This window comes from Pongo pygmaeus, chromosome 1 (genome assembly GCF_028885625.2).
Source record: "Pongo pygmaeus isolate AG05252 chromosome 1, NHGRI_mPonPyg2-v2.0_pri, whole genome shotgun sequence".
NCBI lineage: Eukaryota > Metazoa > Chordata > Mammalia > Primates > Hominidae > Pongo > Pongo pygmaeus.
The window spans coordinates 93,840,744-93,855,636 of record NC_072373.2 but is presented as its reverse complement, the minus strand read 5'-3'; the positions used below and the strand labels follow the sequence as shown (position 1 = coordinate 93,855,636).

Below are 14,893 nucleotides of genomic sequence, written 5' to 3'. Positions count from 1 at the left end.
CACTTCCACACACTTTTAGTGGGACCCTACATTGGTGCAATACATTTTTTAAACAAAACATTAAATTTTGTACTAATTTGAGATTTATGGAAAAGTTGCAAAGATAGTACAGTGAGTTCCTGTGTACCCCTTACTGAGTTTACCCTAAGGTTAACATCTTACATTACTGTGGTACATTTCTCAAACTAAGAAACCACTATGAACATATTACTGTTAAATAAACTCTAGAATTTATTTAATTTCACCAGTTTTCTATTAATGTCCCTTTTTCTTCTGTGCCAGGATCCAGTTCAGGTTACCAAATTGTATTTGACTACACATATTTTTTAAATGCCCATGTTTCTTGCAGAGAAAGGGGCCCTCTTACCTACACTAGTAGAAAGGCAACTGAGAGGTTTCATAAGCCCCAGCAGAGACAGATTTGTGTTGATTTGCAGCAAAGTCAGTCTGGGCTTCTTTCTTGACCCTGAACTACTGGCCTCAGCAGTGTAGACCATTTTCTCTCACTTTCTGTCCCTTCTTTCTTTCTGTGAATTGGTACAGATTTTCTGTAGACATTAGGCCACATGTAAAAAGATCCTTTAGAAAATGCACCAAGCAACTTCTCATCTAGACATGTAGTCCAATACAGCATTATTTTATTTTATTATTATTTTTTTAATTTTGAGACGGAGTCTCGCTTGGTCCCCAGGCTGGAGTGCAGTGGCGCTATATTGGCTCACTGCAACCTCCACTTCCCAGGTTCAAACAATTCTCCTGCCTCAGCCTTCCTAGTAGCTGGGATTACAGGTGCACGTCACTGGGCACAGCTAATTTTTGTAGTTTTAGTAGAGATGGGGTTTCACCATGTTGGCCAGGCTGGTCTCAAACTCCTGGCCTCAAGTGATCTGCCTGCCTCGGCCTCCCAAAGTGCTGGAATTACAGGCGTGAGCCACCACGCCCAGGCAATACAGCATTAATTTATATACTAAAACTTAAACAATCTAGTTATTTTATAGTGGATGGATTAAGTAGATTATGTTATATCCCATTTAATATGGGAGAATGTTTATAATGATACATGGAAAAAGCAGGTTACAAAAGAAGATACATAGTGTGGCTCTAATTACAAATATTATTGGAAGAAAATATATCAAAATGTTACAAGTTGTCACCACTTGTTATGGTATCATGAATTATTTTCACCTTTTTTGTTTTTTTATATTTTCTAAATTTCCCACAAAAAATATGTATTATAATTAGGAAAAAACCTATAACTTTTTAAAAAGTGTATACTTTTTGAACTACCTTCTGTTCTAGTATTCTATTCTAAGGAGTTAATTAGAAACGTAACAAAGGACCCAGTGCAGTGGCTCACGCCTGTAATCCCAGCATTTTGGGAGGCTGAGGCGGGAGGATCACTTAAGTCCAGGAGTTTGAGACCAGCCTAGGAAACATGGTGAATACCCTGACTTTACAAAAAATAAAACATAAGCTGGGCATAGTGGTACACGCCTGTAGTCCCAGCCACTAGGTAGGCTGAGGTGGGAAGATCCCTTGAGCCCAGGAATTGGAGGTGGCAGTGAGCCGTGATGGTGTTACTCCCTCCAGCCCAGGCAACAGAGTGAGACCCTGTCTAAAAAAAAAAGAAAGAAAAAGATGTAACAAAGATTTTGTCTACAAAGATATCCATTACATAATTACTTATACTAGTGAAAATGGAAAACAATTCAACATTGTAGGAATGTTAAATACATATGGGCTATATCATAGGTATTAATAATATTTTTGAAGAAATTTTAAAGACAGAGGAAAATATTTTTCATGGCTAAGTGAATAAAGCAGAATCTAAAATTGCACATACAATATGATCTCAGCTACTCTCAACTCAAGTCTCTTTATTTTTTATGGTAAATTGACAAATTATAAAATGCTATATAAGTCTCTCTAGTTTGATTCAACAGAGATAATGCATTCTTATATCACATTATTAAAGTATGCCCTCTAGAACAGTTCTCAAACTGTCTGTAGTGAAGGATGCATTTTAAAAAATTTCCAATCTTTTATGGACTGATATTTTTGTGAAGTGCAAGAAATACTAGTTACTAGAAAACTGAAATAAAAAAGACCTATTAAATACAAGCCTCAATTTTTAAAATTATTACATTCAGATGAAAAATTACTGGCAGTTCCTGTAAGCTTCTAAATGTTTGCTCTCAATTATTGCACTTATCTAGTTGTGGACCAGTAACAGCTTGTGGTGCCCACTTTTAGAAGCACTGCTCTGGCAGAAGCAGCATGCCACTGTGTCATGTTGCTCACATCTGGGCAACAGAGAGAGATCCCATCTCTAAATTAAAAAAAAAAAAAAAGAGCAATATAAGCTTATCGTAATAATAGTACGAGAAGAGCCTTCTTCTCATCTCTACTATCCAAAGGTGACCACTGCCAAGCTTCTTGTGTATCAGTCCAAAATGACAGCTTTCTACATTGGCACACACAGATCCACCTCTTTTTTTTTTTTTTTAAGAGACAGGGTCTCACTGTGCTGCCCAGGCTGGTCTTTTTTTTTTGTAAATTAAATTAATTAATTAATTATTTTTGAGACAGAGTTTCGCTCTTTTAACCCAGGCTGGAGTGCAATGGCATGATCTCAGCTCACCGCAACCTCTGCCTCCCGGGTTCAAGCGATTCTCCTGCCTCAGCCTCCCAAGTAGCTGGGATTACAGGCATGTGCCACCACGCCCGGCTAATTTTGTATTTTTAGTAGAGATGGGGTTTCTCCATGTTGGTCAAGCTGGTCTTGAACTCCCGACCTCGGGTGATCCACCCACCTCAGCCTCCCAAAGCGCTGGGATTACAGGTGTGAGCCACCACGCCTGGCCTTTTTTTTTTTTTTTTTTTTTGCCTGTCGCCTAGGCTGGAGTGCAGTGGTGCAACCTCGGCTCACTGCAACCTCCACCTCACAAGTTCAAGCGATTCTCCTGCCTCAGCCTCCTGAGTAGCTGGGATCACAGGCACGTGCCATCACGCCTGGCTAATTTTTTGTATTTTTAGTAGAGACAGGGTTTCACCATGCTGGCCAGCCTAGTCTTGAACTCCTGACCGCAGGTGATCCGGCCACCTTGGCCTCCCAAAGTGCTGAGATTACAGGCGTAAGCCACCACGCCCGGCCTTCCCAGCCTAGTCTTGAACTCCTGGGTTCAAGCAATCCTTCTGGCCTTGGCCTCCCAAGTGCCGGGAATACAGGCGTGATCCACCATACCCAGCTTCCAGCTGATAATTTTTATTGGCTGCATAATGTTCCATTGTGTGGCTGCCCTACTGAGTTTATTGCCAATACAAACAACACTGCAACAAATCCTCCAGAGCTCTTTGCCCACATATCCAGGTATATCCACAGGAAAAAGTCCTTGCTGGGTATGTGCACTTATATTAAGAAAAACAAGCTTTATTGAAATATAATTCACAGACCACACAATTCACCCTTTTAAAGTATATAATTGTGCGATATTGTGTCCAGAATTGGTGGGTTCTTGGTCTCACTGACTTCAAGAATGAAGCTGCGGACCCTCGCGGTGTTACAGTTCTCAAGGTGGCGCGTGTGAAGTTTGTTCCTTCTGATGTTCAGATGTGTTCGGAGTTTCTTCCTTCTGGTGGGTTCGAGGTCTCGCTGGCTCAGGAGTGAAGCTGCAGACCTTCGCAGTGAGTGTTACAGCTCTTAAGGCAGTGCGTCTGGAGTTCTTTCCTCCCCGTGGGCTCGTGGTCTTGCTGGCTTCAGGAGTGAAGCTGCAGATCTTCGCGGTGAGTGTTACAGCTCATAAAAGCAGCATGGACCCAAAGAGTGAGCAGTAGCAAGATTTATTGCAAAGAGCGAAAGAACAAAGCCTCCACACTGTGGAAGGGGACCCCAATGGGTTGCCACTGCTGGCTCGGGCAGCCTGCTTTTATTCTCTTATCTGGCCCCACCCACATCCTGCTGATTGGTAGAGCTGAGTGGTCTGTTTGACAGGGCGCTGATTGGTGCGTTTACAATCCCTGAGCTAGACACAAAGGTTCTCCACAACCCCACTAGGTTAACTAGATACAGAGTGTGGACACAAAGGTTCTCCAAGGCCCCACCAGAGTAGCTAGATACAGAGTGTTGATTGGTGCATTCACAAACCCTGAGCTAGACACAGGGTGCTGATTGGTGTGTTTACAAACCTTGAGCTAGATACAGAGTGCTGATTGGTGTATTTACAATCCCTGAGCTAGACATAAAGGTTCTCCAAGGCCCCACCAGAGTAGCTAGATACAGAGTGTCGGTTGATGCATTCATAAACCTTGAGCTAGACACAGGGTGCTGATTGGTTTGTTTACAAACCTTGAGCTAGATACAGAGTGCCGATTGGTGTATTTACAATCCCTGAGCTAGACATAAAGGTTCTCCAAGGCCCCACCAGACTCAGGAGCCCAGCTGGCTTCACCCAGTGGATCCCGCACCGGGGCTGCAGGTGGAGCTGCCTGCCAGTCCCGCGCGGCGCGCTCGCACTCCTCAGCCCTTGGGCGGTCGATGGGACTGGGCGCCGTGGAGCAGGGGGCGGCGCTCGTCGGGGAGGCTTGGGCCGCACAGGAGCCCATGGAGCGGGTGGGAGGCTCAGGCCTGGCGGGCTGCAGGTCCCGAGCCCTGCCCCGCGGGAAGGCAGCTAAGGCCCGGTTGAGAGATCGAGCGCAGCGCCAGTGGGCCGGCACTGCTGGGGGACCCAGCACACCCTCCGCAGCTGCTGGCCCGGGTGCTAAGCCCCTCATTGCCCGGGGCCCGCAGGGCCGGCCGGCTGCTCCGAGTGCGGAGCCCGCCAAGCCCACGCCCACCCGGAACTCCAACTGGCCCGCAAGCGCCGCTCGCAGCCCCGGGTCCCGCTCGCGCCTCTCCCTCCACACCTCCCTGCAAGCTGAGGGAGCCGGCTCTGGCCTTGGCCAGCCCAGAAAGGGGCTCCCACAGTGCAGCGGTGGGCTGAAGGGCTCCTCAAGTGCCGCCAAAGTGGGAGCCCAGGCAGAGGAGGCGCCGAGAGCGAGCGAGGGCTGTGAGGACTGCCAGCACGCTGTCACCTCTCAATATTTTATTATATTCAGCGTTGTGCAGCTATCATCACTAATTACAGAACATTTTTTATCACCCCTAAAAGAAAGCCCATACCCGTTAGCAGTCACTCTCCGTTCTCCCCTTTTCCCAGGCCTTTGCAATCACTGATCTACTTTCTGTTCCTATGGATCTGACTATTCTGGACATTTCACATAAATAAAAGTATACAGTATGTGGCATTTTGTGTCTGGCTTCTTTCACTTAGCAGCACATTTTCAAGTTCATCCATGTTGTAGCATGTGTCAGTATTTCATTCCTTCTGATAGGTGAATAATATTCCATTGTATGGAGATACTACTTTTGTTTATCCACTCATCAGTTGATGGTCATTTGGATTGTTTCCATTTTTTGGCTATTATGAATAGTGCTGCTATAGCTATCCATGTGCAGATATTTGTGTGGACATATGCTTTCAATTTTGTTGGATATATACCTAGGAGAGGAATTGTTAGGTCACATGATAACTCTATGTTTAACATTTTGAGGAGTTGCCAAATTGTTTATCAAAGTGGCTCCACTATTTTAACCCTTCCAGCAATGTATGAGAGTTATTTCTCCACATCCTCACCAACACTGATCATTGTGTCTGCTTTATTTTAGCCATCCTAATAGGAGTAAAATGGGATCTCATAGTGATTTTGATTTGCATTTCTCTAATGGCTAGTGATGGCCAGGCCCAGTGGCCTGGCCTGTAATCCCAGCACTTTGGGAGGCCAATGAGGGCAGATCACTTGAACCCAGGAGTTCAAGACCAGCCTGGGCGGCATGGCGAATCCTTTGTCTCTACAAAAAATACAAAAATTAGCTGGGCATGGTGGCGAATGCCTGTAGTCCTAGCTATTTGGGAGGCTGAGGCAGGAGATCACCTAAGCCTCGGGAGATCAAGGCTTCAGTGAGCCATGATCACGCCACTGCACTCCAGTGTGGGTGACAGGGTGCGACTTTGTTTCAAAAGAAAAAAGGCCATTTGTATATGTTCTTTTGGGAGAAATGTGAATTCAAATCCTCTGCCTATTTCTTAATTAGGTTGTCTTTCTATTGTGATGAGTTCTTTATATAGTCTGGATATAAATCCCTTATCACATATATGATTAGCAAATATTTTCTCCCACTCTGTGGGTTTTTTCATTTTTTTTAAGTTTTATTTTTATTTTATTTTTTGAGATGGAGTCTTGCTCTGTCACCCAGGCTGGATTGCAGTGGTGTGATCTTGGTTCACTGCAACCTCCACCTCCGGGTTCAAACGATTCTCCTGCCTTAGCCTCCCAAGTAGCTGGGATTACAGGCATGCGCCACCACACCTAGCTAATTTTTGTATTTTTAGTAGAGATGGGGTTTCTCCATGTTGGTCAGGCTGGTCTTGAACTCCCGACCTCAGGTGATCCACCTGCCTCGGCCTCCCAAAGTGCTGGGATTACAGGTGTGAGGCACCACGCCTGGCTTAAAATACATATATTTTTTAGAGATGGGAGTCTCACTATTTTGCCCAGGATCGTCTTGAACTCCCTGGACTGAAGTAATCCTCCCATCTTGGCCTCACAAAGTGCTGGGATTACAGGTGTGAGCCACCATGCCTGGCCTTTTTTTAAGAGTTTTATAGTTTTATCTCCTACAGTTAGGTCTGTGGTTCATTTTGAGTTTTATTTTTGTATCTGGTGTGGGGTAGGGGTCCGACTTCCTCCTTTTGCATGTGGATTTCCAGTTGTCCTGACACCATTTGTTGAAAAGACTACTTTCTGTTGAATTATTCTGGCACCCTGCACTTAATTTTTTTCATGCTACCTTGTCTAAGAAGCAGTTATATTTTTTATATTTCCAAATTGTCCTCCAAAGAGGTTACACTGGCATATAGTCCCATCCATAGGAGCTAAGAAACTGTATCTCAGATTGGGCATTGAAGGTTAGCAAGGACACTAATGAGCTCAAGCTTATCAGGGACCCACAGCAGAGTGGAGTGTTGGGGGAGCTTGAGAGTGTCACGAATGGGGAGGTTGAAGGAAGTAAAAATGTTTCTCTCAGAGAAGAGAAAAAATGCTGGGGAATGTATATCTGGTGGGCCTGAGTTTAAAGCCCTGTTCTGCTGCTTTCCAGCTGAGTAGCCTTGGGTAGTTATCAGATCCAACTCTGAACCTCAGTTTCATCATGTTAAACCAAGATGGAGACCACAACAACCTTTGTAGGGTTGTTGAGAGGAGTAAATGTATGTAAATATCCCAGCCCACGATAGACTCTCAATAACGGTAGCTATTGTGACATTTCTATATGTGGTATATGTGGCTGAGATCATGTGATTGTGGGGGAGCACTGCAGCCATTTGGTGAGTATGAGATTTTTAATGATGGCTGATCACATGTAGAAACTGGGATCTACTGGTAAATGTCACTGTCACCCAGAGCAAGGCAGTACTTGAAGTCTTTGCTGTGACATGTTAAGGGAGGGGAGAGGCTGTGACTGAGATTGGATGTGACAGCAAGACAGATCCTGAGTGACAGAATGGAACGGAGTGGAGGGAGGCAGACTGCACCAGGCAAAGGTGTGTCCCCAACAGGAGCTACCTGGGAGTTCAGATGTCAGGGCAGGTGTTTGTCTCTACTGTCCCCTCCCCAACAGACTTCCCTCCCTACTTTCTGAAAGCAAGGAGGAAAGGAGATTTTGATTAGAGTGTAGAATCTACAATACCTAAGGAGTTATGGCTTAAGCACCTTTGATATCACCACCCAAGGCTCAGGAAAAGAACCTGCTGGAACTGTGTGTAAAATGGGTGGGGTAGAAGTTAGAGTGGCTTCTCTTCTCAGCTTTAGTCTTCAGAGTGCCTGATAAAAACAGAATAGAAACCTAAGCATTCCTTCCTCCTCTCTGTCCCCCGGGGTAGGAAGAGAGAATAAATGCCACATCTCATTAAGCTTTTACGAGCTCAGGCAGGCAGAGTGGGCCCACACCGGAGGCAGGCAGAGGGCTGGGGGAGGCTGCAGGAAGGATTCCCCAGTTCTCTCAGGGAGATGTGTTCCAGAACTTAAAGGCCAGCTCCACAGAAAATGAAATAAGGGTTAACAACAGATGTGGGAGTAACAGCTGCTTTTATTAACATCAGAAGGGCAACAGTACAGGAAGTTGGGTAGATGTGGAGACAACAGAGAGACTGTGGCAGAGGCAGGACTGCAGATCTATGGAAATTGCCTGGAAGAGTCAGCTGTAAGGCATGAGAATCCTGAGGGTAAAAGAGAAAAGGGAAAGACTCCTCTTTGATCTTATGAAGCTGAAATAACAAGATCTTAAACATGAGTGAGAACTCTGTTGCCCCAAACTAAGGTGACTTTAAATCCAAGGTAAAAAACACGGCATGGGTATTAGTTTGAATAGGGAAAATGAGAACTCTCTTTGAGCTCAAAAAAAAAAAAAAAAAAAAAATGAAAGTGTTAAAACCCTGATTAAGTCTGCACAATGATCCAGAGTGTAAGGATGGGAGAAAGAATAAATACCCTAGTGACCCACATATTAAACAGACCACAAACAAGAGAACAAGACTTGAAGCTAATGGAAGGTCATCTTGCCCATGCCGCCATGGGGGGCAACAGTGCCACAACGCCACGTGGGCACTAACACACTCTGCATCCCCCTAGTCCCTGCCCAGGTTGAAGGGTGTGCAGATCACAGCAGCAGAGCTGCCTAGACTCAGACAGGGCAGGAACACCCACTGCTGATGCAGTAGGGATGGGGAGCCTGGCCCTGGCCCTGGCTTTGTGGGAGTGCAGAGAGAAGGAAGGCAGAGGGGAAATCAAGCCGCTGGGGCAGTGCTTGTAATACTGGGGTGACTGTGGGAGGGCAGTAGCAGACACAAGAGTAATGGCTTTGCCAGGTCAAGGTCCATGTCCTACCATCTGGCAGGAAAGCCAGGGGTTTAGCATGCATGATAAAAGCCACACAGCTGGACTCTGGGCAAGGCCCACTTTAGCCAATTAGAAGATACACTGTCTGTGGCCAGGCAGGCAAGCTCCTCCCAGCTGGGGAAGGGGTGAGAATCCCTGGGCCTTGCCCAGTCCTGAGCTCTGGGTATCTGCAGGGAAGCACAGTGGTGAATTAGTGTTAAAGAAAGCATCCAGAGAGGTAAGAGGGGCTTGGGTAGCACCCTTTGCCTCTGTCACTTCCGCAAAAACTTCTTGTTGAGGAGGAAGATGAGAAGGTTGACATTGACTTTGGCCTTGTTGAAGAGTTTCATGACAGCCACACCCTCATACTGGAGCTGCAGGAGGTCCTAGGAGGGAAGAGGCAGGGAGGGGAGTTTAAGGGCTTCTGAATGTGGTCCAGTCAGATGGTGTACAAAACACTCACATCATGGGGCCTTCTGCAGTCACCAGTGGCACTGGCCACTGAAGTAGGGCATTGAAATCCCACTTCACAAATGAGGAAACTGATGCAAGAGAGGTACAGTGACTTGATCAAATGTCAACTCAAGCAGAACCAGGGCTTGAAATTGTTTTTCTTATTTTATTTATTTATTTTTTTGAGATGGAGTCTCACTCTGTCTCCCAGGCTAGAGTGCAGTGGCGCGATCTCGGCTCGCTGCAATCTCCACCTCCCAGGTTCAAGCGATTCTCCTGCTTCAGCCTCCTGAGTAGCTGGGATTACAGGCAGGTGCCACCACGCCAGGCTAATTTTTGTATTTTTAGTAGAGACAGGGTTTCACTATATTGGCCAGGCTGGTCCCGAACTGCTGACCTCGTGATCCACCCGCCCTGGCCTCCCAAAGTGCTGGGATTACAGGCGTGAGCCACTGCACCCGGCCAAAATCATTTTTCTTACCCAAAAGGCAAAACAGCAGAGCAAAAAGATTTGGATTAAAAACTACTGCTCGGCTGGGCACGGTGACTCATGCCTGTAAATCCCAGCACTTTGGGACGCCAAGGTGGGCGGATCACAAGGTCAGCAGTTCGAGACCAGCCTGACCAACATGGTGAAACCCCATCTCTACTAAAAATATACAAAAAGTTAGCTGGTGTGGTGGCGCGTGCCTGTAATCCCAGCTACTTGGGAAGCTGAGGCAGGAGAATCGCTTGAACCCAGGAGGCAGAGGTTGCAGTGAGCTGAGATTGCGCCATTGCACTCCAGCCTGGGTGACGGAGTGAGGCTCCATCTCAAGAAAACAAACAAACAAACAAAAACCCGAAAAAGCAACAACAACAACAACCACAACCAAAAACACCACTGCTTCACTCCTTTCCTGAACACTGGCCTATGACTTAGGCCAGCTTCTTAACCTTTTAGCCTAGAGCCTGTAAAATAGGGATAATACTTCAGAGCTGTGGAGAGGATTAAAGGAGGTAACATGTAAAGTCCCTGACATGTGATAGGGCTTCAAATATTAATCCTGCTTCTGACACCAGCAGCCCACTCCACTCTCCCTGATGCTTGCCAGTGGGGTCTGTGTCAGGGCATGGGGAAAGGGGGGCTTGGGCTGCACAGACCCCCACCCTTCTCTTCAGGAACAGACGATACTGATAGGGTGAAAAACTGAGCTGATGTCATCTGAGGACTAGGAAAGTGAGGCCAGCTGCTCTCTTCCGGCCAGTACCTAAAGCCCAGCAGATGTCCTACAGGCTCATGGGACTGTCCCCTCACCTGATAGTGAAGCTGAAATCGCTCCATGTCCACACCCAGGAACTTGGCATTTACTTCAAACTTTCCTGCCTCATCTCCCGGGGTGATGTCAAAGATGACGTTTCTGAAGCTGTCAGGAACAGGATTCAAAACAGGAACCTATTGCCTCTTTCCAGGGCTACAGCCACATTCTTGCACTCACTGCTCCTCATCCTGGGCAGCAGTGTCATCCAGAACCAGCTTTCCCTCTGTCACTCCCAGAGGGCCCAGCTCGCTGTCTTCTCCCAGTTTTACTTCTGCTCCCCACACCATCTCTTTATCTGCCCCGCCCTACCCAGCTGTTCTCACCTCTGGAAAGTTTTCCCAGTACCCTCTGCCTCAGGGCATCTAGAACTGTGCTAGACCATGTCCATGGCCCTTCACTTTCTGTCTGGGCATGCTCTGTCTCCACCATCATTCTAGTGGCTCCTTCAAGACCGGGACCATGCTTCTCCTTCTCTTCCACCCGGTGCCCAGCCCAGAGCTCCACCCCCAGGTTAGAGGACAGGAAGGGGCTGACATCCTGCCCTCCAAAGACACATACTGAGAGGCGGGAAGATCTTCAATTTCCACCAAGACACCCTTTTCCAGGAGCTGAGCAGCAGTGTAATGAAGAGAAGGCTGCTTCTTCCCCTTCCCAGAACTCCTGATTAAAAGAAGGCCCCAGAGAATTCATCCAACAAACACTTTACCACCAAAGAAACTTGTTTTCTGTGGCTGGATAGGAAATGAGACCCCGAGGAAGACTTCTCACTGATGGAAGACAGAGGAGGGGGGCTGCACTTGAGCCCAAGCCTTTGTAAATGAGGCTCAAAGACCAGACTTAGGAAGGGACTGTGCTGTGCTGGGTGAGATTCCCCTTTCAAAGCTGGGAGATAGTGGGGCAAAGGTGACATGGGCAGGGGTGAGAAGTCACACGTAACCTTCCGAGTACGGGAAAGCAGCACCTACTTGGAGTCGGGGGCCAGGTGGTCCAGGCAGGCCCGGATGTACTGGCTGTAGTAGTCACCCTGCTCCTCATAGAAGGTGGTCTTAGTGCTCAGGCCCTGTAATGTGGCCTGCAGCTTCACCAGCTCTGCCTTCCGCCTGTGCCTGTGCCTGTGCTGGTTGCGGATGTCCTGGGGTTGGGGAACAGAGGGAGGGATGAGTGGTCCTTCCTGGCAGGAGAGCCTTAGGGCCTTACACAGGCCCAAGAGCTACACACTGTGAGGCTCTTCGGAAGAACAGCCTTCAAGGCTGTTTTCCTAGAAGGAAAATCTCAAGGATGGTATTCCAAATCCTCAAGGCATGTCCTCAGGGCCTCTGCCTGTTGAGGACTAACTGGTTTCAAGGCTCTTTGTTTTTTAGTAAAAGAAAGTTGCAAGGATATTTTTGTACGTCATAAGCTGAGGATTGGGTTTTCATGCTCTTGTGTGAGATATGCTTCTCTCAAACCTTCTGACCTGGGCACATTACCCAGCTAATATGAAAAAAAAAAAAAAAAAAGAGAGAGTTGCAAGAACACCCTCCTCTCTAATTTCAAGATCTTTCCTTCAGGCCAGGAATGGTGATTCACACCTGTAATCCCAGCACTTTGTGAGAGCCTAAGGTGGGCAGATTACTTGAGGTCAGGAGTTTGAGACCAGCCTGGCCAACATGGTGAAACCCTGTCTCTACTAAAAATACAAAAATTTGGCTGGGTGCAGTGGCTCACGCCTGTAATCCCAGCATTTTGGGAGGCCAAGATGGGCAGACCCTGAGGTCAGGAGTTCGAAACCAGCCAGGCCAACATGGCCTGAAACTGTGTCTCTACTAAAAATACAAAAATTAGCCAGGCGTGGCAGCGCGCACCTGTAATCCCAGCTACTTGGGAGGCTGAGGCAGGAGAATCGCTTGAACCCGGGAGGTGAAGGTTGCAGTGAGCCAGGATCACACCACTGCTCTCCAGCCTGGATGACAGAGTGAGACTGTCTCAAAAAAAGAAAAAAAAAATCTTTCCTTCAAAAAGGACCCTCAGCCTTCCTCTGGCTGGTGACAATTTCGGGTGGGGACTCATCAGGAGGGGCCCAGCAACACTATGGATTAACATGTACATGCACGCACACACACACACGTACACACAGGCACACGGAGCCCAGGCCCAGGTTGTTACCTTGGCCAGCTCGTCCACTAGCCCCTGGTAGCCATTTCTGGCGCTGACCAACCCCAGGGCTTCAAGTCGGCGCAGGTTCCGCAGGACGCGCCGCTGCTTCTCTGCCAGTGGCAGGAGGGAGTGAGCTGTCAGTGAGCGGTGTCGTCGCAGTGGCTCCGGTGTCTGGGCTGTACAGGCCTGGCGTCGGCTCATCAGCTGCTTGTGGGCTGCTTCCTGGGAACACACAGACACTGGAGGTGTCCACCAGGTCCTACCATTCTGCTCCCACACCAGTGAAGGTCCCATGGGCACCAGCAACAAAGGGATGCCTGAGCATTTTTCTGGGTATCATTAAGAAAGTGCCCCAGAGCCCAGCCTCTGCAGAATATGGCTGGGGCAGGGCATCGCTTATGAAGAATATCAAGGTATAACACCATAACACATGGTGTCACACATGGGAGGGCCTCATAGATCACCACAGGGGAGGAGTGGCCCAAAGGAGACCCAAACCCAGGCCATGGCATAAAGGATTCTGGACAGACACTAGCTGTGACTTCCCAACAATGGATCTTTCTGACAGCACAGGATGTTTGGGGGCATTTCCCTGTCTGTTCTGTTTTGGGACATACCTCTACTGGCCATCCCCATCTTTTCTTTGGGAAGACCCTGGTTCAGTCTTCGCTCCAGCAGGCCCAACCTGCCCCTGGCCCCCCACCTGCCTACTACCTTCTCCTGCCTCTAGGCGTTCTAGCAGACCACTCTTCTGAGTGCAGGCCTTTCAGGGGAGCCTTCCCAGACCGTCTCTCAGCGCCCCCCATAGCTCTAGTGTTGGTGCTTGTTTCAGTGTGAAATGGGGAGAGGGGTGGGGCCCCATGACTCTGCAGCCTGAGGCTTCCCAAGGCTAAAGCTGTATCCCTCACCCTGTAGGCCTCCAGAGTTCTCATTACTGGTGAGCACAGGTGTCTGCTTCTGGCTGACTGTGGGTGAGGTTCAGAGGAGGGGAACAGCAGCGGTGCAGGTGGCATGAGGCGGGAGATGAATGAGACAGAACCTGTGGGCCGGCCCGGCTACTCACTTGCTCTCTGGAAGCCGAGAGGGACAGGATCTCCTTGAGAGTGTCCCCAGGATGGAACTGTATGATATCGGCCAACAGCTGCTTGGTGCTGCACAAGGAGGGCAGTGACAGAGGAGAGGTAAGGGGCAGGGGAAGGGCCTGGACATGGGACTGGCCAGAGGTCTGAGAGTAAGTGGACCGTGCTCTATAGCATGGCTGCTAGGATATAAGGAGAGAGAGCGAGGGATAGGGGATGTTGTTGCCTGGAATACCTTCCCAACAAACTATCTTCCTTTGAGTCCTTCAGCTGAGCACACATGTCCTTCCCGCCCAGCCATCCCTTCTCCTTAGCTCTCAATGCATCTGACACCCACCGCCCTCTTGGTGGTGCTCTGTGCTCTGTGTTCAGCCCTAGCCCGACCCTGCTCTCAGCCCTTTGATGGCAGGACAAAGTATGATACTCAGCTCACTTTTTTTTTTTTTTTTTTTTGAGATGGAGTTTCACTCCTGTCACCCAGGCTGGAGTGCAATGGCATGATCTCGGCTCACTGCAACTTCTGCCTCCCAGGTTCAAGTGATTCTCCTGCCTCAGCCTCCCAAGTAGCCGGGATTACAGGTGCCTGCCACCATGCCCAGCTAATTTTTGTATTTTCAGTAGAGATGGGGTTTCACCATGTTGGCCAGGCTGGTCTCGAACTCCTGACCTCAGGTGATCCACCTGCCTCGGCCTCCCAAAGTGCTGGGATTACAGACATGAGCCACCGCACCTGGCCAGCTCACTTGTTTATTGAGTGAATGAGTGGGTGCAAGGGGTTGCCTTGTTGGCAGGGAGCTTGAGCTGGCACTTTGGCTCCTCTTCTGCCCAGATGACCAGCTCACCCCTACTGGGAGTCCTCCCTCACTTTTGTAGAACTGGGGAAGAAGAGCTTCATGCCCATCTCCTGACCATCACACTCAACAAGAATGTGGAATTAGGCTGGGCGCAGTGGCT

General features: G+C 48.3%; 1 protein-coding gene and 1 non-coding gene across 5 annotated transcripts in view; one reads left to right on the top strand and one right to left on the bottom strand.

Moving 5' to 3' along the window:
• Positions 1 to 8,164: 8,164 nt before the first annotated feature.
• The window catches only part of IQGAP3 (IQ motif containing GTPase activating protein 3), a 44,967-nt gene continuing 38,238 nt past the window's right edge, over positions 8,165 to 14,893 (bottom strand). For 2 of the 4 annotated variants that reach the window (XM_063650330.1, XM_063650334.1), the window contains 6 exons: positions 13,924 to 14,011; positions 12,870 to 13,082; positions 11,690 to 11,856; positions 11,283 to 11,384; positions 10,721 to 10,829; positions 8,170 to 9,356 (listed from right to left, as the gene is read on the bottom strand). In XM_063650330.1, coding sequence (XP_063506400.1) covers positions 9,243 to 9,356; positions 10,721 to 10,829; positions 11,283 to 11,384; positions 11,690 to 11,856; positions 12,870 to 13,082; positions 13,924 to 14,011 — 793 coding nt within the window. In that variant the 3' untranslated portion in view covers positions 8,170 to 9,242. Of the gene's footprint in view, positions 9,357 to 10,720; positions 10,830 to 11,282; positions 11,385 to 11,689; positions 11,857 to 12,869; positions 13,083 to 13,923; positions 14,012 to 14,893 lie in introns of those variants that run through there. The other 2 variants (XM_054450468.2, XM_063650336.1) reach the window with 2 other exon arrangements.
• On the top strand, positions 12,104 to 12,203 carry LOC129024250 (small nucleolar RNA U13). The gene has a single exon (XR_008497051.1). It is a non-coding gene; the product is annotated as a small nucleolar RNA U13 (small nucleolar RNA).